Source organism: Coenobita brevimanus, chromosome 72, assembly GCF_032717465.1.
Source record: "Coenobita brevimanus isolate Jiangsu-jjx chromosome 72, ASM3271746v2, whole genome shotgun sequence".
Classification (NCBI taxonomy): Eukaryota; Metazoa; Arthropoda; class Malacostraca; order Decapoda; family Coenobitidae; genus Coenobita; species Coenobita brevimanus.
Genome location: NC_137025.1, coordinates 14218568 through 14245777, shown reverse-complemented (window position 1 = coordinate 14245777; position 27210 = coordinate 14218568). Strand labels below are relative to the sequence as shown.

Below are 27210 nucleotides of genomic sequence, written 5' to 3'. Positions count from 1 at the left end.
TATGCAACAGGTCAACTCTGAAACTCTCTGCAGTTTCCTCTGCCTAAAATCTCCAGTCCCTTAAACGCAGTGTGTCCAGGCATCTTTAAATGAACGGATCTTGATTTTTTTTTTTTTTTTTAAGGGAACAATATTGTGATCTGACCTTTGGTTCCTTTTCCTTGCATAAAATAGAGTTATGAAGTGTTTTGGTAAGATCACTGTAAATCCAATACTACGTCTGTACATGATCTGGATCCATCCTCAAAGCCTGCAAGAAGACTATCATAATCCCCATACCTACACCAGCCAGGCCAGCAGAATACACACCAATATCTCAAACATCTTGACCCGCATTCTCGTCAGGGAAGAAAGCTCCCTAACATCTTTTCCTAAACGATTTATTTCTGGATATGGTTTGGTAATATCAATTGGAACATCATTACACAGTGTATGATGATATTGGAAAGATTTATGTGACAGAGAATATGACAGCAAGGTGTAATAAGCCAAATAAATCGTTTAGGAAAAGATGTTAGGGAGCTTCCTTAACCGAAGAGAATCCGGGCCATGTCTCTGTAGTTCTTCGAAAGGATTGTCCTCAACAGGCTTCTGTTTGTGTATGTACGTGCACATATTTGTACGTGTGCCTGTGCATGTACGTGCATGTATTTGTACGTGTGCCTGTGTGTGTACGTACATGTTTTTGTACGTGTGCCTGTGTGTGTACGTACATGTATTAGTATGTGTGCCTGTGCGTGTACGTGTATTTGTACGTGTGCTTGTGTGTGTACGTACATGTATTTGTACGTGCCTGTGTGTGTACGTCCATGTATTTGTATATGTGCCTGTATGTGTACATACATGTATTTGTACGTGTGCCTGTGTACATAAAAATATTTGTACGTACCTGTGTGTGTACGTACAGGTATTTGTACGTGTGCCTGTGTGTGAACTTACAAATATTTGTACGTGTGCTTGTGTGTGTTTGTGAATGTATTTGTATGTGTGCCTGTTTGTGTGCGTGCGCCCAGGCATTGTGGTACGTGTGTTCCTGCATGTGTGTGTGTGTGTGTGTGTGTGTGTGTGTGTGTGTGTGTGTGTGTGTGTGTTCATACCTACCTACTTGTTCATACCTAATTGTATCTTTACAGGAATGAGTCAAACTCGTACTGTCCCGTGTATTAAACCATTTTTATCATACATATCCTTAAATTTATGAATAGTTTTGGCACACACTGTTTCATTCGGCACTGCATTCCGCTGATCAACTGCCCGGTTTGGGAAACTGAATTTCCATACGTCTTTATCGACTTTTTTTTTTTTTTTTTTTTTTTTTTTTTGCGGCGTCCTCTTGCTGATGCTTCCCCACAGGTTATACACTCATTTATGTCTATTTTCTCTTTGACTGAGATGCATTTATATAGTATTATCATGTCTCCTCTTTTCCTTCTCTCCTGTAGTGTTGGTAGATTCAGTGTTTCTAGTCTTTCTTTGTAGCTTAGATCCCTTAAGCTTGGTACCCCCCATCTTCAGTCCTATCTATGTGTTTTTTGAGATAAGGATTCCAGACTACTGATGCATACTCCCGGGTTGGTCTGATGAATGATGTTATTATCATTCTCAGCTTGTCTTCATTTATGTATGTGAATGCCATTATTATATTAATATTAGCAAGCAGTGTACACATGTTCCGTACCTTTTCACTGATGTGGTCAGCCGGAGATAGTCTGTTATTGAAAATCACTCCTAAATCCTTCTCCCTTTCTGATAAGTGTAGGTTTGATCTTCCTAACCTATAATCCCAATCTGTTCTTTTTTCCCTTTTACCAAACAATTACACGACACCTGCCACATTAAATTCCATTTGCCATTTATTGTTCCATTCATGAAGTTTAAGTCTTCTTGTAGCTCTCTACAAGAATCTGTTAGTAATTTTCCTTTGTATTTTTGCATCGTCCGCAAACACATTTAGATAGCTTTCATTTCCAATGTTACTGTCCATGTCATTTATATGTACTAAAAACATAACTGGTGCCAGCACTGAGCCCTGTGGAACTCCGCTAGTCACTTCCTTCCATGATGAGTAATTTCTCATTTCCCTTTTTCTGAGAAAATCTTGCATAGTGCAGGTTGCCTTGGATACCTCCTTGATGGTACAGTTTCCAGAAAAGTCTTTGGTGCGGTACACTGTCAAATGCTTTCTTGAAATCTAAACAGATATTGTCCACCCATCCTCCTCTTTCCTGTAATGTTTCTGTAACTCTGTCATAGTAGCTTAATAGATTAGTAACATGATTTTCCCTTTCTAAAACCGAACTGCCTTTCTGTTATCATACTGCGTTCTAGATGGTTTACCCAAACTCTTCTTACCAGCTTTCGTAGTATCTTACAACACTGGTCAGTGATACTGGTCGGTAGTTGAGTGGATTCTGTCTATTCCCTTTCTTCAATAGGGGAACAATGTTTGCATTCTTCTAAATATCAGGTAGTTTACCATGACCTATGGATTCCTTGAATATTATGTATAATGATCAGCTTAACTCTTCTGCACTTTCATGTAGCACCCAACATGAAATTTCGTCTGGACCATATGCTTTTCCTTTTTTCTAATTTACTTACCTCTTCCTGTACTTTTTTTTTTTTTAATTTGTGTAGCTGGTAATATGTGTGGGCATGCATGTTCCATATCATATCTTTCAAAATTATTTTCTTTCGTAAAAACTAATCGGAAGTTTTTATTTAGTGCTTCACAAATATCTCTCTCTTGTGTATAGATGATCCCCTCGTCCGTAATGGACTGTATTTTATCTTTAACTTTGGTTTTGCTTCGGAGCTGTAAAATAGCTTATTGATCACTGCTTTTATTTACAGTGTCTTCCTCAAACTGTCTTTGAGCCTCCCTCCTTACCTTTGTGTGTGTGTGTGTGTGTGTGTGTGTGTGTGTGTGCTGGGGGATTTGCTTTAAGGGCTTTTGTCCTAATGAGCTTTGTCCGAGACGAGAGAGAGAGAGAGAGAGAGAGAGAGGACGTGAGGTGTGGCAAGCATCTCTAGCCCCTCCAGGAAAAATTTTGAGTTTCTCCTCTACCACTATCATCATCACTCGCAAGTACGCTCCCTTTACCTGTTCTTAGCACAGATTTCGTAAGAAACTCTCTAAATAGTACCAAGAATATCATCTACTTAAAAGCCAGAGTTTATTCCAGGTACCAACAAACAGCTCAGTGGTTGCACTATTGCTCTAAATATAGCCCAAAAACACTCCCCACAAATCCTCAAAATTTTACAGTGGAAAATAAGTACGGTAATTAGGTTGAAATATGCCTGTGAATACATTCATTTGTATTTTAAATCAATATTTATGCAAAATAGTCTGTCAAGGCGAGTTGATCTACAGTAAAGACGAAACACTTCTGCTAACTTTATCCCGTTTTCTCTGTGGATCCTGTTTTTTTTTCTCTCTCTCTCTTTTTTTTTTTTTTTGTTAAGCATAATTTCTTACCGGACTTCCAACAGATGTGTATGAACCTATATGGTTATAAAAATTATATTTTCCGGGTAAAAGTGTCGATTCGGTAAATGACTTTCGGTTCTGTAATTCGTCGCACCCTTATTTGTCTATATATGTGGGCCTCACTATACTGTAATTAGGGTTGAATATCTTCTTACACAGAAAGTGCCTAGACCACCTGTGGATTTCCCGAGATTTTCCCGATTGCATTGGACCTGGAAGTACAGAAGATATACCCAGCAAAATTATATAGTATAATACATGCAATGAAACTGGCATGAGGATAGATGGAGGATGCATCAGACACATGACTGGATTGTAAGAGGAGAGGGGAATGTTGGAGGTGTTGGGGTACTGTGTGAGATGAAGGGATGTAGAAAAGGACAAAAGAGAAAAGCCAAATGTTGGGAATATATGAGCTCAACTTGAGTTCATTATAGCCTACCGAGTGTGGACCTAATTTTTTTCTCAACATAGAGTCAATGAAGTACCGGTAATAGTAAAAATGAATTTTTAACGAAATATCAAAAGTTTTCTATGAAAATATTATAGCTTATGTTAAAAAGCATTTTCTTCCGATCTATAAAGCCAAAGAAAGTAGAAAGGTGTATTTTAACGGGTAGCTATTTCATTTCAGCAATATTGTATCATTCAACAAAAATAAACCAAAGATTATACCATAACTAAACTAAGCCAATACACAAAGTGAGACAAAACCAGAGGAACATACTGGGCTTATGACGAGATAGTTAAATGAGAGCGTTCGTTGTTTTCCTTCTCTTATTTTTCTATTGCAGTCACTTAAATGATCATTTTATGAATGAGCATGGTAGAAAAAGTCAAAGATTAAAGCAGTGGCTGGCAGCAGATGACCATCACTTGACCTTGGACACTGCAACAAAAGCCTAGTATGATTATATCAAGTTCTGCTGGCAAGATTTAATAACAAACACACGTGTCAAATTGAAAAATGTAGAGACTATCTGATACGGCTTCGCTGCGGAGAGTGGAGAGGTTAGGAGCTGCAGTGAAGCCGAGAAGGGGAATGGTAAATGAAATTGGGATTTCTGAAGTGATTTGTGAGCATTAAAATAACACAAATAAAATGTCGGGAAGGTACAAAGAAAGAAAGTTCAGCTATTTCCCTTTCTCAGTGATGTACCAACTTAATTTCTCACCCAACTAGTCTCGAGTTGAACAGCTTTCGCCAAATGTCAGTATTTATATTTGCCCTGGCAAAGAAAAAAAAAAAAAAACTTGTTAGTTACTAAAATTATTTAAAGGATCCAACATGCTTGCATGCGTCGGCCTTAGTCACCTAATTAAATGATGGCTCTCTATGCAGCTCGATCTCTAACAGCTTCACTATTCAGTCCCTTATCCTTGAGGTAACACTCTATGATCTGGTCACAGGTCTTTCGGTCTGCCTTTCGCAACCCTATCCCAAACGTTCGTACTTTCACTTTCTGCACGCAGCTGTTATTCCCCATCCTCTCCAAATGTCTAAACCATCTCAATCTACCTCTCTTCATCACAACACCAATACATTCCAGCCTCATCTTTCCTCTCAGCTCTTCTATCGTAAGCCTAACCCCCACGCAGGCCTCGCATTCAAGGATGCACTGCATATCCACCTAATCACTGTCATTACTGTACGTTTGAGCCTACGAATATCCTCTTCCATTACTGCCCAGGTCTCTCAACCATACAACATTACACTCCTAACATGCTGCGTACAAAGATCCCACAGCATAGAGGGAGAGGAGCCCTCTGTGTCTGAAAGGCAACAGTTTCCTGAACTTCTTCTAGCCACTCCTCGCTCTAGCCAGAGCTAGTTCCTGCCCCATCCCCAGCACATAACAAGTAACAAAACTCCTCTACACACTCAAGAGACTCACCAGGAAGATCAATCCTTTCATGCCTGACAATCTCCACTTGCTCTCCCCGACACACCACACACATAAACCAATGACATATATACACTGGATGGGGTATGCCGCTTACGACTACACGCGGGAGGCTGAAGCCTGTGCGCGGATGCGGTGGCCATGTTGGTGGTTCCATTGGTCCCTGGCTCATCGTGCCCTGGCGCCCACGTGTACAGTATATACTGTACACACGTAACGCAACCCGAAAAACGGAGAACTTCCATCAGAACTGAGGCACCTACGTTATTAATTTGCGAGGTTCTCATTTACTGCCATAAATAAAGTCACTGGTAATGAAAAACCCACTTACTATACCATTGCCGCCATTTATGGTGTCATAATACTAATGACGCCAATCTGATCACTATCAGTTCCCGTCGGTAAACTCCCGATTAGCTGGACGCGTCTATGCCAGCCTTTTTCGTGCTGTCAAGTATTGTTGTTTTAACGTACGACCTTTTTTATAACTCAAATTGCACACAATCACAATTTATTGAAGAGCAGAAGCCAAATATCCGAGTTTACTGCGAGCGAGTAGGTGCAACTGACGAAGTTATATATCGGTGGTGGCGAGAGATAGCGCAGTACAATAGTCGTAACATAATCCAACATATATCAACAGCATACACAATCACTCATGTCTGAATAGGATCAACTTCGACAGTTGTTTCGTAAGTGATGGTCCATTCGGCTGCTCCGTGAAGCTCTTGGATTGTCAAATATTGCCTAATCAAACTCTGCCTGTGGCTGTTTAACCATCAAACAACAGAGTTTAAGTGAGAATAAACAAGCACCACAAACGTTTGTAATGTGAAAATTTTAATGACGTAAAATTTTTGGTGTGAGTGGTCACTGATTATCAAAACAGTCAGAAGGGCCATACTTTCTTGTTGTTGTTTGCCCTACTGTTAGAAAATGCAACATGCAACAAATACGCTGACAGAGAATTGGGACGCATGGATAAAAAAAAATCCAGTGCCAGTTTTGCCCTGTCACAGTACTTTTCTAGCACATTCGAGTGTTGTCAGCAGAATTTGCTTTTTTATACATACATAACCTGAACCTGTGGTAAGGCTATCACATTAATCCAGTTTCTCCAAAAGATCTCAGCTAGGACACTGTATGTATCTTACGCATTCCTTGGTGCCTTAAAATATAAAATATGGAAGAATACAGTGAGATCGGTAGGTAGTTTATATAAATCAGCTCTAGGCATACCTGCTACTCACCGATGAAACGTCTGTCCAGTCCTTAGACCGCTTTTTGGTGTAGTTGGTCGCTGCACACGATGGCATGGTGTTGAATATTAACTGCATTGGTTGTATTATCTCCAAATTATCATGCGTAGCCTCAGCTTCAAAGCAAGAAGCACAAAAACCGTACTTTGCTGAAAGCGTAAATGCGTGCGTCGACGATCGTCTTAGGACCACAAGATGGCAGCCGCGAAGCCGTATCCACTTGTATATATATCGATGATGAAAACCAAGTTCATACACACCTAATTATCTGAAATCCAGTCATTTTTTTTAAATTTAACAATTTTAAAAAATCAGGCTGAACAAAAATTTGCTAAAGTTAGCGGAAGTGTTTTGCCCTTAAAAGCTCGACAACCCTTGACAGTTCTACATTGTATAAATATTGATTTAATATGCAAATATATTTATTTGCACGGGCACTGTAAGACAATATTTATTCACAACAGAAACCTGTCAATGCGTGTTGGCCATCTACATGTGAACTGCCCGCTAACTTTAGCACGTTTTCGCTCCGAATCCTGATGTTTTGTTAAAAGTAAATTAAGCAGAATTTTCGACCGGATTTCAGACAACTAGGTGTGTATGAACCTGTATGGTGAAAAAAATATATATATTAAAATTGTAGATTCGGTAAATGGCCGTCGATTTGGTATTTCGTCGCACCGTAATACCACTACATCTCTTGCATCCACATAGGCCTATCACAAACACAGCACAAGATGGAATTACTTCCCACGTCCTTGTGGCAAACCACACATGGCCACTGTTCCTCTTCTCTGACAATACCTCCACCGACCCTAAATACCATCACTTTTGTTTTATCTGCATTTCTCAAGCCTTGGTGCCCCTTACAATTTCTCCACTTCCTAAATCTTTCCCCCGCCTCCTTTTCATTCTCTGCAATCAGCACCAAATCATCAGCATACAACATCTCCCACAGGACTCAGGAGACCATTTCTGCATTCACGTGACAAGGCTTCAAGCACATGATAATCAGTAAGGGGCTCAAGACTGACCTCTGATGCACACAGACATTCACAGAAAACTCATCATTCATTCAAGGCTAGATACTGTATCCCAGTGTCTTATGGTTTCCCTCATTAACTTTCGTTTTACATCTTGTCCTGTCCCTTGGTCAGTGTTCTTGCTTTTGCTACCCTTTATCTTCAGCTTATAGTCAGATATCATAGTCACTGACCTCTAACAAACAGCCTTAAAAGAATCATTATGTCTGTTGCTGTTTGCTTTCCTTTATACTCCCCTTGAAACCCATATTTCTCCCCTAGAAGTGTTTCCAAGAGTTTTACAAGATGTTGACCAGTGTGTTATTGATCTTCTGTATATCATCGAGACCATTCACTTTTCAAGATGCACACTAACCATTGCTTTTCTCCTTGACATTACCACCTAACCATCATGATGAGTAAGTATTGGAATAAATAACAATACGAGTATATTGGTCTGCTTTGAAACCCCTACCCCTGAGTACACTAATAACTCCTTTGTCGCTGTACTGAAATGCCTAAATTAATTCAAGTTCACTTTTCCAGCTGTTTGAGTTCCCTTTTCTCTTTTCATTCTGTCCTTGAGACTGAAGCATGATTTCCTTCCCTTCTGTCTTACACTGAGGCAAAAGGAAGCCACTTTAAGTACAGTATCCCTGTACAATATTTGATTACTTTGGCTATAAGAACAACTACATTATTACAAACTCATCACATTACCCCCGTTAGGTTGTTTTCAGTCATGAGTCACCTGCATTCCTTAGTGCTGACTGCCCCATCTCTAAATTAGTACAACAGTACTCATGCTTTTCTTTTCTTTTCTCATCACCATCATCTAATCCAGTGTTGCCCCATGAGGACAGTAAGAGCCTGGGGTTAGGCAAGTTGGTCCTGACAGTTGAGAGCAACCAGCTTCACTCATCCCTGTGTGGTATTACGTGAGCAATAATCCCCAACCATCTCTTGGATGTCAACCTGCACCAGCTCAATCTGATTGGAGCGCCTTAATTACCCACTAAACCACCAGGCGCCATAATTTGGTTGTATAGTTACCACCCAGCGTAGTAACAAGAAACCATTTTGTCAGTCAATGTAGTCACCTGTAGACAGAAGGATGAGGAAAGAATGAAGGTGAGAAAGACAGAAGAGGAAGGAAGGAAACAAGGAAGGAAGAGAGGAAAAGACAGGTACCTAAGAGCAGCACTACATCAAGTGAGTGGATGGTGAGTGCCCTCACCTACAAATGACAGGAAATGACATTGTAGTCTTGTCATACATGAGCCCTTGCAGCCTATGAACATCTTTCCTTAACTGAACAAAATGTGGCACCCAAAATTTGAAAAATAATGTTCCCAGACTGGAGGAGTTAATGAAATTGTCTCCATTGCTGTCCATCCATCATCCAATCCTATGTTGCCCCATGAGGAGCATAGGAGCCTGGGGGGTTAGGCAAGTTGGTTCTGATATAGAAGATGAGAATGACCTGCGTCACACATCCCCGAGTGACATTACGCAAGCAATAAACCCCAACCACTTCATGGGTATAAACCTACAAAAGCTTACTCCAGTTGGAGTGCCCTAATTACCCACTAAATGACCAGGCGTCATAATTGGGCTATGTAGTTACCACCCAGCATAGTAAATGGTTTCCTGGTGTACAGGAAACCATTTGGCATGTCACTCAGTGTAGTCACCCATAGACAGAAGGAAGAGGAAAAAAAGAAGAGAAAGGAAGGAAAGAAGAGAGGAAAGGGCACTCACTTGGAAGCTGCACTGCTTCAAGTGAGTGGATGATGAGTGCCCCCACCCCACATTAAAGAAGTTACTGGGACTGTATCTGCCCCTTTCAGCCCAAGGGACATCTTTAGCTGGATGAAATAATCTGGTATTAGCCAGAATAAAACAAAATTACCTCAGGCCTAATGAGTAACGTATTGTTTGCCTTTAGCTCCTTGTGATTCTTGATATCCACACCAAGTTAAGTGTGACTTGACTGCTTTCACACTTCATTCATATCCTTTCATCATAGCAAGCTCTTTTCCTCCAAGCCAATCTGTTCTCATATCACTTTGTCTGAGGACTTCTGTGCTTAAAGAGATAATCCTCCTAGTTATAAATGAGGTCGATGTTAGACAACATAGACCAAACTTCCCGGTATGCCTGGTACATAGACCACCTATTGAGGACATTCTCCCGCCTTGCATACCTGAGTTTTGCCACACTGTGTCACAGACAACACCTTGTGCTAAAGTAAGTGCCACAGCACTATCACACATCATTCTCTTACATTCCATTTGACTTTTCATATCCATCCATCCATCATCCAATCCTTTGTTGCCCCATGAGAAGCATAGGAGCCTGGGGCTACACAAGTTGGTCCAGACATTTAAGATGAGAGTGACCAGCCTCATTCATCCCTGAGTGGCATTATGTTAGCAATATATCCCAACCATCCCTTGGATATAAACCTGCACTGGCATAATCTAAACCACCAGGTGCCATAATTTGGTTATATGGTTACCACCCACGGTAGTAAATGGTTTCCTGGTGTGCAGGAAACCATTTGGCTTGTCAGTCAGTGTAGAGTCACCTGTAGACAGAAGGAGGAGGAAAGAATGAAGGAAAGAAACACAGAATAGGGAGTGTAAAGTCACCTGTAGGGAGAAGGAAGAGGAAAGAATGAAGGAAAGTAAGACAGAAGAGGAAGGAAGGAAAGGGCAGACACCCAGAGCAGCACTACATCGAGTGAGTGGATGGTGAGCACCCCCACGTATCACAATGTCTTTTAAAAAATTAAGCTTAATTGTCTGTATTTCTGTGCTATGTACTGCTACCGGTATTTTCTATGGTGTCATGAATGAAAGCATGGTAAAATTCATGAGAAGAAATCTGACAACATAAGTACAGTAAAACAGTATAAGCTTCATTTAGGCACTGACTGTTGTTGTAGCATAACCCAAGTCTGCCTGGCTAAGCAGACTTCTCGATTGCAGGTATGCTACTGCCTCTATGGAGTTGTTTCATAGGTTCCTTACACTGTTGATATTATCTGTGATTGGTGTGGCATGTGCTATGCAATGCTACAATAAGTGTCTTATGTTGCACAGGTTTCTACAATAGAGGCATGTGTCATCTGCAACTCCACGTGCAAGGAATCGAAACTGGTAAATAATGAGGGCTGTAACACAAGGGAATGGAGAAAACAGATTCATGGTTATGAGTTATTGTGGGTTTTTGGTAATGTAGTTTGGTTATTTTCTGATCTGCGCACAGGTTAAGTCTGGGTTCAAAACCCAAACCATAGCAGACACTTTCCCTGGCGCTACTAAGATGTTTGCAACCTGTTACTTCATACTGATGACACCCATTAATATACTATCACATGCATATACGCAGGCACACACACACAGGCAGTACATCCTGAATACAGACTATGACATTATCTATAAGTTTTGTTATTAAGAAGGATAAATAAACATATTATTATAAAAGAAGGGCTTATTTTGAAAACTTACGTCCTGCATACTTGCATTCTGTACAAGTAGGTAAATTGTACACAAAATGAAATGTAACTTATATACACAAAATTAAAAGCAAAGTCATGTCTTTCTAAAAGTCAGTTAATAATTAAAATTCTTTCATCGGAAACATAATTCCTCAGGTGTACTTAACAGTCTAATAACTAAATTCACATTCAACTGTGAACTGGATAAAACCTATCAGAATGGGGTATGAAGAAATAATGAATACATTCAAGTCCTCATTCAACCACAATTTTGGTAAAACCTGCAATCACGTCGTGATTCTGACCTAGGGTATATTCCCATCCTTGAGTGGACAGAGGAAGGCAGGGATGGAAGAGGATGGATGAGGTTGTTGTTGTTGCTGTGGTCCCAGGCTCATCTGGGTGGGAACCTGGTGGACTGCAGGCTTGTCACCCTTCTCCTTTGGCCCATCATTCTCCTTGCAGGGAATAGGAAGTTAAGGGGCATTTGTAAAACTAGGCAGTGGAACCACCTGGTTATATTGGTGCCACCATATGAAGGTATCCCTCTCCAACACTGGAAAGGTGATACAGCACTGAGATCAGAGCTCACTCATCCTTTCACATCCACTACCATCCTCCCTACACCTCCACTGAATGGTTACCCTAAGCTTTATTACATATAAATATTTCTATAATAAAAATGTTTGTATGTTACTTAAAAATATACTATGTACATTTTGTACTTAAACTAGAGCATTGCAGCAGTTCTGAAATTTGTTCTTCTTAACGATTTAAAAATATCTGTATGAAGTATATTTACACATAAAATTTCTCTACTGAGATAAGTCACTCTGTCTACAATAATTCATAAATCCAAAGTACAGCACTGACAGCTCATGGGTATGAGTCCAGTATAGTCAAGGTGTGTGACGTGCCAGCAAGTGGTTGTATTGGCAGGCAACACTAGTGGTAAACACAAAAATATTAAAATGATTTACTAATGACAACTTTATATCAATTTCATCATCTGTAAACAAAGGATCAGAGTCCATGACCAACTACAATATAAACTCACTAAAATGTCATCAATGCTTCACAGCCTAATAAGTTTTTAATCTTTCTGATATAAATGAAACCGGTAAGGAATAATGTTTTGTCCCTGACTCTGGTTTCTTTGAATCACCCTCTACTAAATAATCTTAAAAATAAACATTCGTGATTTGTCATGGCTTTCAACGATCCTATCAATTCTTCATCCAATCTGCTTCTTACATTAAAAAATAATTCTTTATGCTGATGGCAAGAATATTCATCATATTAACCTTACACAAACTTCCCTTCTAAGTATGTTTTACGACATGTCACTCATCGGTGGCAATGTGAGGCAGTGCATCCTTAACAGTCAGCAACACTTATTATCAAGAGCCTCACATCTAAGACTGAGGGCCATATCATTAAAACAGAGTGTGAAAGTGTGGACAATCCCCCCCTTCCTTTGAAAGATAATTTTTAAAGCATCTGATGAAACTACAGTAGAACATATTTGACCTTTCTGCGTCATTGCTGACTAAAGTCAGTAATGCAGGATGCAGGCTGATTACATCTAACAATTACAGGTGTTCTCTAAATGACTGTGAAAATAGTAGTCTGTTTACACCTCTGCTAACTCAGTTTTAATAATATGGCCATGAGGACTGATGAGACCTATGAGGCCTAAGCTTTGTGAGGAAATAAAGCCAAAGAGCCATGAGGGACACCAATAAGAGATGTGGTGACTTGGGAGAAATATATTACTACAAGAATAACTTGTGACTATGAGATCACCTAGAAGTTCTTGAGAATGACGGCAGATGAGAGAGAGAGGGGGGGGGCAATAAATGAGGAATAATGCTAAATAGTGTCTGAAGGACATCTGGAACACAAAGATACTACTCAGGCTACAATCCCAGATGGCTGATCAGCCGAAGAAAGCACACAATCATTTAAAAACCAGGGGAATGATGGGAATGAGATCTGACATAGTTAAAGAAAGTGATTCACTACTACGAGAATGAGCACTGGAGACTGATGACTAAGGGTGTTGTATGGTAAACTAATGAACCCGAGGCATGAGCAATATGGTAAAAGGTGTTGTGAGGAAAATATGAGTACAGGCAGCCTTCATTATAAGTGTTCTAAATGTAACAAATTTTTACACATATGTTACTATAAACTGAAGGAACTAATAAAGCAGCTTTACAGGCAGCACTGCAGCTTGAAGGAACAATTTTCCTTTAATCACTGAGGACAATGGAGGAGGAGGAGATTAATAACAGATATTTAGCTACTGTACTTATGAAGAAAGTTTGGATACTCAGTACCATATTCGTATGGCATTAGGAAGATTTAAAACCTTTTCTTTACTGATTTATATTGCATAATACATCTTCACATCCTCCTGTTGAATAATCATTAGTAATCTTTTGATATTGACTTTATCATCCTGCCTCTTTCTCCCATCCACTGGTCGGGCAAGGTAGCGTATAGAGAGCAAGGACAAAGTATGTACAGATGTCAAGTTTGTACAAATATCATCAATGACAATATTAAAATAACCCATGCAAAGACCAATCAGTAAGGAAAATATTCTAGACAACCTCCTTAATTGATGAGAATATGATCCCCAGAATATTAAAAAATGTAGTGACTAAGATAAAAGGTATAACAAACAGATGCTAACAAAGAAATGACTATAGCAATGACATACTACAAAGGGCTGTGACTATGGCAATAAAGGGATGCAAAAAGAAGTGTGACTATGGCAATGAGGAGGTATAATGGGAAGTGATGATGATGATGAATAGGTACATGGGGAAGTGACTATGGCAATGAGGGGTATACAAAATGAAGTGACTGTGGAAACGGAGGGGTACAAGGGGAAGTGACTATAGCAACGAGGGGGTACATGGGGAAGTGACTCTGGCAATGAGGGGGTACTTGGGGAAGTGACTATGGCAATGAGGGGTATACAAAATCAAGTGACTATGGCAATGAGGGGGTACAAGAGAAAGTGACTATGGCAATGAGGGGGTACATGGGGAAGTGACTATGACAATGAGAGGGTACAGGGGGAAGTGACTATTGCAATGAGGGTGTACATGAAGTGGCTACAGAAATAAAGGGATACATGGAGTACAAGTGCTTACGGCTATGAGGGGGTACAAGGGGACGTAATTAGCAATGATATGAGGGGATAGAGGGCTGAGGTTTGGTGGTGGTGGTGCTGATCCAGAAGACCCTGATGACATGGAGACCTAGAAGACCTTTGGAATGAGACGGTAACGAACTCGGGACGTGTAGCTCCCCCACAGTGACCCGTACTTCTTCTTGCAGGCTGCCTCCACCTCATAGGTCCGTGCCACCAGGAACAGTGCATCCAGTCCTACCATCAGCCAAGGCAGTGCAAAGTTGAAGCCTGAGGAACAAAAACCCATGACTTTAGTATGTGTGGATGGTTTGTCTGTAAGGAGAAGCTCAGAATCTGGAAGGCTGAATGGATACTAAATGAATATGTGGCTCATTTCACAGGGCACTCTTATTTGTTATCCTATACTTATGCTTTTATCCTCTTGTTTCTGGATTCCACTCCATTATATTTAGAAAAAAAATAAAATAAATAAAATAATAATAATAATAATAATAATATTACAATAATTTATCACCATCATCATCCTAACCAAATATTCCACTTTTATAATATCAAGTTGCAGATGTTCAATCCCAGTCTGTCTGGCTAAGAAGACCCATCTACTGCAGGTAAGCAACCATCCCAGCAGGGCTATCCCAGGCAGTGAAATGATATTCCCCAGCAGCTGACACTGCTTCACCACAGTGAAGCATGGGGAAAAGCGTGGAGGTTTCGTTCCTGGATGGAGGCTGCATTTGCGTCGCTCCATCCAGTTAACGGGCACAAAAGCAGGCTCCACTGCACCCCGTAATTTGGTTATAAGGTTACCACTCAGCACTGCATATGGCTTCCTGGGTTACAGGAAACCATTAGTCTTGTCACTCAATGCAGAGCTTTGTGATATGGAAAGAAGAGCAGTAAAAAGGGACAGGAAGGAAAGGGAGAAGTAGGAGGAAAGGAAGGCAGACATTGTTTACTTTAAAAAGGCTCTAACATGCTTGCATGTGTCGACCTTGGTTGCTTAATTGCTGCTCTTACTGCTGCTTGATCTCTGGCAGCCTTTCTATTCAGTCCCTTATCCCAAAGCCACACTCAATGATCTCATCCCAAGTCTTTTTTTTTTTTTTTTGGTTTGCCTCTCACAACCCTACCCTTGACATTCACACCTCTCACCTTCCACACCCAAATGTCATATTCCATCCTCTCAACATGCCCAAACCATCTCAATATACCCCTCATCACATCTCAAATACATTCAAGACCCATCATTCTTCCTCTCAACTCTTCAATTGCAAGCTTAACCCCCCAGGTCTCTCATTCAAGGATGCACTATCATCATCATCCGGACCTGCTTTCCCACCCAAGGGCAGGGTGAGGAGTAGCCCAAGGAGGAAAGGAGGGCAGACACTGTTTACTTTGTTTCATTCATAAAGGTTCTATCATGCTTGCATGCGTCAACTTTGGTCACCTACTTGCTGCTCTTACTGCTGCTTGATCTTTGGCACCCTTCCTATTCAGTCCCTCATCCCAAGGTCACAATCAATGATCTCATTATACATCCATATAATCATTACCAATTATGTACGTTTCAGCCTATGAATATCCTCTTCCTTTGCTGTCCATGGTCTCACTACCATACAGCATTACACTCCTAACACATGCTGCATATCCCCTTAATGCAGAGAGAGTGCCTTCTCTATGTCAGAAGAGGCAACAGCTCCCTGAACTTCTTCCAACAATTCCTTACCCTTGCCACACAGCTAGCTCCAGCCCCATCTCCATTACATAACGTGTCCCCTAAATTACAAAACTACTCGCACACTAAAGAGGCTCTCCAGCAATATCAATAATTCTTCCATGTCTCTCAAGCTCTACAAGTTCTCCCCAACACACCACACACACACAAAATCTGCATTACTATGCATAATAACTCTAATACCACTAGAGTACATCATTTATGCGCCAACTTATCACAAACACTGCACAAAATGGAGTTACTTCCCACACCCTTGTGGCAAACTGCATATGGTCACACTCCCTCTGCTCTGACAGTACCACCAGCAACCCTAGATATCACTACTTTTGTTTATCCATGGTACCATCAAACCTGTGTACCTCATTCCATCTCTCCACTTTCTCAATCTTTCCTTCATCTCCTTCACACTCTCCAAAATCAACATCAAATCATCAACATGCAACATCTTCCATAGGAATCCACTTCTGTAGTCACATGACAACTTCATGCACCATGATATACAAGGAGCTACCCAAAAGTTCCAGTAATTTGAACAGAGGAAGCCAACTGTTTGTAGTTTTGCCTTTTGCCACTGGAGGAGTCAGCAGCAGCCCTTGTGCATCAGTGTGGCCCCAGCCGAGTCTGTGAGCGGACATGTTGTTGAGCTACACTTACTATTGTAACATGGTGTGTAGGTGGTTTTGCGGTTTTGCAATGGCGGACCTCACGGAACAAGGACCCTGCATCGAGATCAACAAGACGGCTGCAGAAACTCACCGGTTGCTTCAGCAAGCCTTTGGTGACAATGCCATGTCCCAAAGCAGACCATTTTTCTGGTACAAGTGGTTCAAGGAAGGATGAACATCCGTCAAAGATGATGACCATTCTGGATGACCCTCAATGGCAACAACACCAGAAAACATCGGAAATGTTTGTCGGAGTATCCTTGCAGATCGTAGACGAACTATCCTTGATGTTTGTGATATCGTTGGACTGTCGTACTGGAGTGTGCAACGCATTTTATCGGACATGTTGGGCATGAGATGCATCGTTGCAAAATTTGTGCCAAGACTGCTGAGTTATGAGCACAAGGCATATCGCACTGCAGTTTGCAGGGAGCTCAAGAATCTGGTCAGAGATGATGCCACCTTCATCTCCATGGTTGTAACTGGTGTTGAATCAAGGGTTTATGGTTATGACCCAGAGACAAAGCAGATGTCATCACAATGGAAGTCTCTCAATTCACCAAGGCCAAAAATGCGCATCAAGTTCACAGCAACGTCAAGTTGATGTTGATCGTTTTCTTCGATATCCAAGGGACTGTTCGCAAGGAATTCGTCCCACCCGGTCAATCTGTCAGCGGAAAGTTTTACTGTGAAGTTTTGCGGCATCTGAGGAAAAACATCTGCCGCAAATGTCCAGAACAGTGGAAGAACAAGGACTGGCTCCTGCATCATGACAACGCTTCCGCCCACGCATCAATTGTTGTCCGGCAGTTCCTGGCTTCCACTAACAAGGTAGTCATTCCCCACCTACCCTATCTGCCTGACCTTGCCCCCTACGGCTTTCTCCTGTTTCCCAAGCTGAAATTACAACTGAAAGGATATCGATTTGACTCAACTGAGGAGATCCAGACAGAACTGCAGGAAGTGCTCAAGACCATCAAGCCTGAAGCCTTCCAGGGATGCATGGACTCATGGAAAAAATGCTGGGACCACTGCATACATGCCCAAGGGGACTGCTTCGAAGGTGACTGTGAGAACTAGGAGGTAAGGTAACTTATTTTCCTACAATACGCAAATTACTGTAACTTTTGGGTGGCACCTTGTACAATTAGGGGGTCTAGAGAATGAAAACTCACCACTCAAATCTCCATTCACTCTTAACTGCATGTGACCACCCTTGTACACTGCCATAACCACTCTAACCATCCACTCCTTGATCCTAAGCTTTCTCAATGCCCACTTCACCATCTCCCCAGGAACTCTGTCAAAGGCCTTTTCCAAATTCATAAAAACACAGTGCTGTTCCCTCGTCTTTCTTACATAATTTTCCTGAAGTTGTTGGATAATGATCATAGCATCAGTGGTTCCTCAGCCTGGCATAAACCCAAACTGCATCTCATTAATAATCTCTCTTTCCCTTATGCCTTCCATGACTCTCCCCAGTACCTTCAATATCTAGTTCAAAAGTTTTATGCCTCTATAATTTCCTCTTTCCTGGGCATTGCCCTTCCCCTTATACACATTTACAATCACATTCTTCAGCCACTCATATGGAACAACACACTCATATATAATCAAGTTTACCAAATCAGTAACTAAACCCACTCCTATACAATCAGGTCTCACTATACATCCGTTCACTGTGTGATAAATCACTATAATGATGAACAAAAAGTTAAACCCATTTTCGGGATAATGATGGCAAAATGATCGCGAATTTTCTGGAACAAAGCTTCTCAGTCAGCTCTTTGGGCCAAGATGGCTGCCCAGCATTTACATTTTCTGTGACTGTCTGCCTTTCATTCCATTTTGTGCATGAAAGGCCATTGAAACATCACTGCTAATGCAAATAACAGTGAAAGTTATGTAACAACAATGCAGTGTGCAATATTAAGAGAAGTGATAACTTTTTGTGTGTGAATACTGAAACTTGTAACTTGGCAACTGTGTCTCCTGTGCGTTCACGGTGCCTCCCAGGCAGCTGACTGGACCAAGAAGGCCACCCAGAGTTAATTTGCAGTGATAGTCTGCCTTTTATGCCATTCTGTGTGTGAAATACCATTGAAACGTCACTGCTATTACCAACAACGCAAGTGTGTAACAAATAGTGCAGTATATATCTGATTATTAAGTCTATCTATCTATTGCCAGACGCCTCAATCCCGTTCGGGGTGGCCACAAACAAATCGCCTCCACGTCGCCCTGTCCCCCGCCATTTCACTGCCCCGCTCCCAACTCACATCCCCCTCTCTCATATACTGTACTATTATTACAGTAATCACTCTAATATCCGGACGCCCAATAACCGAACATCCCCACTAACCGAACCTTATCGTCCTGGGATCAAACATTCCCAAAATGGTCCGAAAATCCAAAAAAATTGGAAAAAAAACCGATTTTTTGCCGTCCGTAATTTGAACTTGCCGCGCGCGCCGCGTGAGAGCATTGTTTTGGTTCGTCATTCCTCCGACGTCCGATAGAGCGCCGCTGCATCATCCCCACTTCCCGCCTGTCTCTCACCGCGACTGGACCTGCGCTGTTCGTCATGGCTGCCCACGTGCTCGCTTTTGTGGTGGTGCCGTACTTGCTGCAAGGCCTCCTGCTGCTCTCTGCCCTACTCTTAGTGTGTGTGATGATGGCCCCGCCTCCTGAGAAAAGGAAGAGAGTGGTGTTGACTCTGGAGAAGAAACGGAGATATTGGAGAAGGTTGATGCGGGTTGGTCTTCCTCTCGCATTCTCCGCGAGTTCAACCTGGCCCGGTCGACTTTGTTTGATATCAAGCGTTCCCGAGACAAGCTCATGCAGTACACGGCTGACTTCTCGTCGAGAAGCAAACGCAACGTGGAGAGGAAGGTTATGTTTACTCCCAAGTATGCAGAGATCGACCGCTCCACGTTGATTTGGTATCGACAGCAACGTGCAGCTGGTGTGATGGTACGTGGAACGGAGCTGAAGGCTGCTGCTGAGAAGTTTGCAAGGCTTCACGACGCCCTAGACTTCAAGGCATCCGAGGGTTGGCTCTTCGCGTTCAAGTTGCGACATGGCCTTACTAACCGTAAAGCACATGGCGAAGCATTGGACGCTAACGAGGATGGAGTGGACGAGTTTCGGCACAAGGTGAAAGGCTTGATCGACAGGGAGGGCCTCACTCGGTCAAGTCTATAACGCTGACGAAACTGGCCTATTCTATCGCTCGGTGCCAACGAACACTCTCGCCGATGAGACGGAGAAGCGTGTACCTGGCCGCAAGCTTTCTAAGGAACGGATATCTGCTTTGTGTTGTGCCAATGCTAACGGCATGCACCGGCTTAAGCCCGTTATTGTTGGCCGTGCAAAGCAGCCTCGGTGCCTTCGTGGGGTGATGGATGTCCTTCCTGTCGTATGGTACCATTCTTTGAAAGCATGGTTCACAGCTGTGATTTTCAAAGACTGGTTTCACCATCACTTCGTCAAGGAGGTCATACATTACCAGACGAAGACACTGGGAATTCCTCGCGACCAGGTAAAGGCTCTCCTTCTCCTCGACAATGCACCTGCCCACCCGTGCGACAAGGACTTGGTTGCTGAGAATGGCCGTATTAGGTGCATGTTTCTGCCACCTAATACGACTGCTCTCATTCAACCAATGGACCAAGGAGTGATCGTGGCAACAAAGCGCCTGTACCGTCGGAAGTTCCTGGACGAGGTGATGGTGGTTCTCGAGGACGAGGACGAGCGCAGGGAAGGACGTGACACTCGAGGCAAGCGGACTTTGGAAAACCTTCGCCGCTACAACATCAAGTCTGCGCTGTACAACTGGGCTAGTGCATGGAAGGAAGTCCCTGTGAAAACTCTTGAAAATGGTTGGTCTCGTCTGCTTCTCGGAACAGATGTGGAGTACGATTTCCTAGGGTTTGGACGTGGATGACTTCCATGCACGGCTCGTACGCACGGCGGCGATGTTGATGTGGACGATGTTCGTGAGTGGTTGGACGACGACGAGGGCGATCCTGGGTATCAGACGTTGTCTGATATCGAGATCGCGTCTTCGGTTGCTGGTGTCAGTCCCGAACTTGAAGATTCCGACGACGAAGGCGATGATGATGCAGACTCCGCCCAGCAGGACACTACTCCAGCCATCCCCAAGCTGAGCGCACTCCGGGAACATTCTGAGTTCGTCCTAGACTACCTGGAACACCCGGACTGCGACAGGGAGATGGGGCCCTTGGGACTCGTGGAGGAAGTGCGTGCTTTCCGGCAGCGCATCATCAATCGCCAGAATCGTCGGTCCTTGCGTCAGTCAACGATTGACAGTTTTTTCAGGCCCGTGACCCCCGCTGTGCCAAGCCCTGGTTCCACTCCGTTGCCTCCCAAGACAGGCCCTCATGCTCCGAGCCACAGCCCAGCACATCAGCTGCAGTGGAGTCACCGCTCGACGTGAGTTTGCGGCTGTCTTCAGAGTCTTCTGTAGTCGGTACGCCATCACCACTACCCACCGATGCACCCCTTGGACGCCTGCCAGTGATACTCTCGGGCTCTGACAGTGAATAAACAGCAAGAACTTCTCCACTAGACCACACGGGAATTTTGAGTGTTGTGCAGTGAAAAAAACGGTGTGTTGTGTTAAGGTTTTCAAGTTGGGAGAAAAGACTAAGTAGAAAAGAAATTTAACGTAACTAACCTTCTTTGTTGGCTTTGGAAACTTAAAAAAACTTGGGAAAAGTTAATGTGCAACACTTAAATTTAATGGAACATTATTTGGACTAAAGTGAACACTGTGAAAAGAACGGACTTCTGTGTGTTAGTGACTAAGTTCAGTGCAAGACTTCAGGAAGAGTGTAGTGCAAGTGCTTCAGGAAATCGTTCTTACTGTCAGAGTCCGAGAGGAGGCGGTTATTCATCGAGGTGGCCAGGGACTTGCTGTAAGTAGCCAAAATGTTTCATGTTGTACTATTTTCCATACTATATTTACCAGAATGTTTCATATTGTATTTTTTCCCATACTATACTTACCAGAAAGTGTCATACTGTACTTCTTTCCATACTAAACTTACCTCATGCATGTGCAGTAGGAATGGGTTTTTCAGAGTTCGGTTAGGTTCGGTTAGGTTAGGTTCGGTTAGAGTCCATAAGTACCAGAATGTTTATTAATGTATGAACATACTTCTAAACCCACATTTTATGTGTCTATTGCATTTATTTCAGTCATTTATGTGCCTTATTGGTGTGATTTGGGTGTTAAATAGGTGCTATGCATGTCCGGAGGGAGTTGTATAGGTGTTTCTCTGTGTTAGGGTCCGTAAGTACAAGTCCATAAGCTGGGGCCCAATATCCGGACAAAACCAATATCCGAACCTACCGATGGCTCTATTGATCCGGATATTGGAGTGATTACTGTATTAAGTGAAGTGATAAATATTTTTCACTTAATGTAGTGCTGCCTACTTAACTGTTATCATCATTTTTCTGTGTCTGCCTTCCTCACTTCCTTTTTCTCCCATCTTTCCTGTCATCATCATCATCATCATCATCATCATCATCATCATCCGGACCTCCTTTCCCACCCTAGGGCAGGGTGAGGAGTAGCAACGTCCAGTCAGCCCAAGTTTGCCCACTCCAATGGGCCACATTTCCATTCACTCATCAACCAAGCCCCCGGAATCCTGGCTCTATCTAACACACCGAAAACTTTCACCAAATTCTGTAGCTTCACATAAACATATCTGACTGCCACTTTCTATTACTTTTCTTTTCTTTTTAGGCAGCTTTACATTTAGTGACAAGCCTGATGGTTACCTCTAAGCCAAGAAATCATTTACAAAGCTGGGTGATATCCAAAGAACCAACCCACACGTGTTCTTTACATGTCAACAAGTGGGTTTGCAGAGGGTTAGTGCCCCTCCCCGTAAAACCACTAACTTAAAGACAAACAGCCACCCCTTAAGGGATTATGACATCTGGCTATAGATTGATAAACATTTGTGAATGAAATAATAACACGTGGCTCAAAAATCATGTCTGGTGGAATGTGTGGTACTGCTGAGGGCATTAAGGGCAAGCTTAACCGCTAGGATATGCAACTTGATCAACCGAATGTCCCTGAAAACTTGTACATGGAGTCAATTTTTCAACTCTTACAGAAGTAAAAAGTGTTATGCCCATGGTTTAGAGCTTGAATTTACACACCTTAAGCCACAAACCAGAGCATTCTAGATCAACTGGTTACTGAACTATAGCCTGTCAAAGATCGTCAAAACTTGACACTGGCAACCCTTGCATATAGGGAGAGAAAAAAATTGCACCAATATTAATTCTGGTATTACAGAATGAAAGATCTTGATTTTATACACCAGAAAATGTATATATCATTCTCATATGTCAAATGTTTACCACGTAGCCACAGCAAGAAAGTAGCAACCGGAGGTGGAGGGAGTATGAAGGGGTGGAGGGGGGAGAATGATGGAGGAGGGTGGGGGGAGTGTGGCATAGAAAAATCAGCTTCATAGAGTTGGTAGGAGGAGCTGTGAGTCCAGTCACAAGCAGGGAGGGAGAGAGGAAACAAAAGGTTTGGGGTACTTGGCGAGAAGGTGGTCAGGAAATCACCCCCCTCACCATGGGTAGGTACCCGGATCCTCCCCCCTCCCTACTCAGGGCTTAATTCTCATTGGTTTGCATCGATATACGTCATAATCAGGCTGAAGCCTGGTGTTAGCAGTTTTTTACAAGGCTCCTCTATCGATCCTATTAGGCATCAAGCCAAGTTCTGGAAAACGATCGATCAACCTATTAGTACTTTAGGGGTTAAAAGGGGATTTCCCCCCCCCTCCAAGCCCCTTCATTTAATCCCTTAACCACTTCACCACGAGCTTACCTTCCCACCACTACCATATCTCAGTAGTAGGAGGAGCCAGGAAACTTTAGACAGTCCTCTGCTCTCCCCACAGTAAAGCACTGGCTTTTGACATACAGTTCTGGGTACATCCTTGTATGTTCCTGTTGCCTAGAAATGATTTACAGGATACATCATCATGGTGAAGGGCTTAAATATGAATTTAGACAACGTGGTCATAGGCCCCCTTCCTATCCTCACTGAACCCATATTATACTGATCTCACTATATGACAAATATTTATACAACGAGTTTTCACTTAAAATAACCCCCCTTCATAGCAAAGCATGGCTGTATCTCCTGAGGTCTTTGAACATTTTAGCAGTCACCCCGACACACACACTGCTTTCCTCAAATACATCCTGCCAATCCCCCCACTCACAGTAAAGTAATAGCATCACTCAATGGCCAAAGGCCAAACACTGGATCCACTGACCTCAAGCCTTCCCTGTTCAAATCAAACTCCTTTTTCAGCATCCAATTATAATACTCTCAAAGCATCTCTGATATTGTCACTGTCTACCGTTACCTTTCCTTCATTATTCTTCATACACTGTTCAACTATAATATCCCTGATTTTCTCTCTTCATCTGTTTTGCCACCTTAAATACCACATTCTTCCTTTTGGCACTATTAAGGTTATCCAGTAAAAGTCTCTGAGACTCATATTATGCCTGTATACTTCCTTTCTGGTCCTATGCTTGGCAGTCAAGTATTCCTCTCTGACACCACCCATATTCCTATCTATCTATCTATTGCCAGACACCATAATCCCTTATGGGGTGGCCATTTGACTCCGAGTTATTTGTTTTACAGGGAGGGGCACTAACCCTCCACCAACCCACTTGACACGTAAGGAGCACGTGTGGTTTGGTTATATGGTTACTACCCAGCGTTGTAAATGGTTTCTTAGCTTACAGGAAACCATTTGGCTTGTCACTCAATGTAAAGCCACCTGTAACGGAAAGAAGAGCAATAAGTAGTGACAGGAAAGATGGGAGAAATAAGAAGAGAGGAGGGCAGGCACAGAAAAAGAATGATAAAGGCTAAGGAAGAAGTAGGCAGCACTACATCAAGTGAGTGGATGATGGTCGCCACCACCTACCACATACCAATATTCCATTCCCAGAAAATGTTGTTTTCTCCTTAACTGCAGCATCTACACCCTCAATCCCACCACCATGTTACCTTATGTCTTGGTGGGTCCTTTGCAGCCATAAACTGAATTAGAAACTCTCAACAGATTGTTCTTGAGAGCTCAAGACACAGCACAGTATGGTGTGTCGTATGTAAAGTGCATGTAGTATAGTGAATGAGATAGTTAAAAAGTGTATGGGAGAGTATGCAAGGTCATAACTTTTGGTTCCTTCTTCCTTATACACACACACACACGCACACACACAATGCATGCATGCACACGCATACAGACACACACACACACACACAAATGTCTGTGACACTAGAAAAAGGTCGGCAAAGGGAAATGATCAGGACAAACCTAAAGACCAGAGAAAAAGGGGTTTCAGTTCTTCCTGGCACCAGCTTTCCCATCCCTCTCAAGAATACCATCTTGGCTGGTTGGTACAACAACCTACTACTTACACAGAGACACAATGAGAAAGAGGGAGAAAAGTAGGCAGTAGTGCATCAAGTGAATGGATGATGGTCACCACCACCTACCACAATATGAAATACAATCAATGAACACAGATGTAAGATAAACTATCACCAATGCCTTCTGAAATGAGCCATACATACATACATCATTAAAGCTTTTAAAAGTAAAAAATATATACTGTACATGTATCAACACAATACATGACACATTAACTTTCCATTAACCTTTAATTACTTTTCCTCTTAAAAATAGGAATACTGTACAGGTAACATGCTTTTTTCTTCCTTTGATAAAAAATAAAAAAAAAAAATAATAATAATAATAATAATCCATCCATCATCCAATTGTATGTTGCCCCAAGAGAAGCGTAGGAGCCCGGGGCTAGGCAAGTTAGTCCTGACATTTAAGATGAGAGTGACCTGCCCCACTCATCAGCAAGTGGCATTACATGAGCAATAAACCCCAAACATCCCTTGGATATAAACCTACACAGGCTCAATACGATTGGAGTGCCTTAACCCGTTAACTGCTCTATACAGCCCGGGCTGTTCTGAGTGTGACTGCTCAATACGGCCCTGGCCGCGCAGGTGAATTTCGAATATAATGCCATGGTGGCCAAGGCCGACCCATCCAAGCATGTCTGAGCCTTCAAAACTGAAACCGAAAAAGAGAATAGGGAATCAGACACTTTGATGTTTATCCATTGCTTTACCAAGATAAATATTAGGCTAATATTTCGTTCCTATATACTTCGGCATGTGTCCTCTCAATTCCTATGATAAAATTTGGCCTTTGGGAAATTTCATTTTTACCCCTATGTCTGCGCACCATGGACACCTCCAAAAAACCACCATGCGCAGTTAACGGGTTAATTACCCAATAAACCACCAGGCGCCATAATTTGGTTACGTGGTTATCACCCCAGCGTAGTATATAGTTTCCTGGTGTACAGGAAACCATTCGGCTTGTCAGTGTAGTCATCCATAGGCAGATGGAAGGGGAAAGAATGAAACAAAGAAAAAAGATGGAGTGTTAAGTCACCCATAAGCAGAAGGAAGAGAAAAGAATGAAGGAAAGAAAGACAGAAGAGGATGGATGGAAGACAGGAAAGGACAGACACCCAAGAGCAGCACTACATCGAGTGAGTGAATGGTGAGTGCCCCCATCTAATAATAATAATAATAACTGCAGGAAAAAATGTATAAAGTGGTTATGTTAACTAAGAAGTGAGCATGGGCTAAACTTTGTGATGTTGATTACTATTAACTTAAAATAAGTGCTGGACTGACCACAGAGCAATGCCCAAGAAGTGAAGACCAGGATGTCGCCAAGGTAGTTGGGATGACGGACAAAACCCCACCACCCGGACACCAGCAATCTTGTCCCAGCTGCAGTTGGAATGCTCTCCAAATCTGTTATAACATAGTAGCAAAGGTTAAACAAAATTACACTATACAGTAAATAAGTGTTCACTGTGTGCCACCTTTCTGGATGATATTTCCTGCTAGTACGTCCTCAGTAAATTACACGAAAATTGCCTTTAAAAGTTTCTTTGCTATCTATAAAGCTTATTTGCCAGTCTTTCCTGGTTTACTGTAGTAGTTCTGTATTGTGACATATCAGAACACATTCATTACTTATATCGAGGATTATCTAGTCACCACCTGATTCTCCTGTTTAGTGTATGCAAAATAATTTTCACACAGTCAGCAAATATTGTAAACAACATGGTAGCTTCAATGCTTATTCAACAGAGACTAGTGACAGCTTCATTCCAAATTACTGTGACAATACAGGCATAACATGATATTAATTCACAAGGTGCAAAACTAAATAAATAAATAAAAATATACATTTTTTTCTTAACTCAAAACTGTTTACATACACTGGAAACCCTATTCTAAAGGTTTAGCAATTCACTCTCACACCAATA

At 42.2% G+C, this 27210-nt stretch overlaps 1 protein-coding gene across 1 annotated transcript in view; it reads right to left on the bottom strand.

Moving 5' to 3' along the window:
- Nucleotides 1–14422: 14422 nt before the first annotated feature.
- Nucleotides 14423–27210, bottom strand: part of LOC145407034 (delta(14)-sterol reductase TM7SF2-like) — an 82969-nt gene continuing 70181 nt past the window's right edge. The window contains exons 10-11 of the mRNA XM_080278055.1: nt 26567–26689; nt 14423–14619 (exon numbers count right to left, since the gene is read on the bottom strand). Of these exons, the coding sequence (XP_080134181.1) occupies nt 14459–14619; nt 26567–26689 (284 nt within the window). The 3' untranslated portion in view covers nt 14423–14458. The remainder of the gene's footprint in view (nt 14620–26566; nt 26690–27210) is intronic.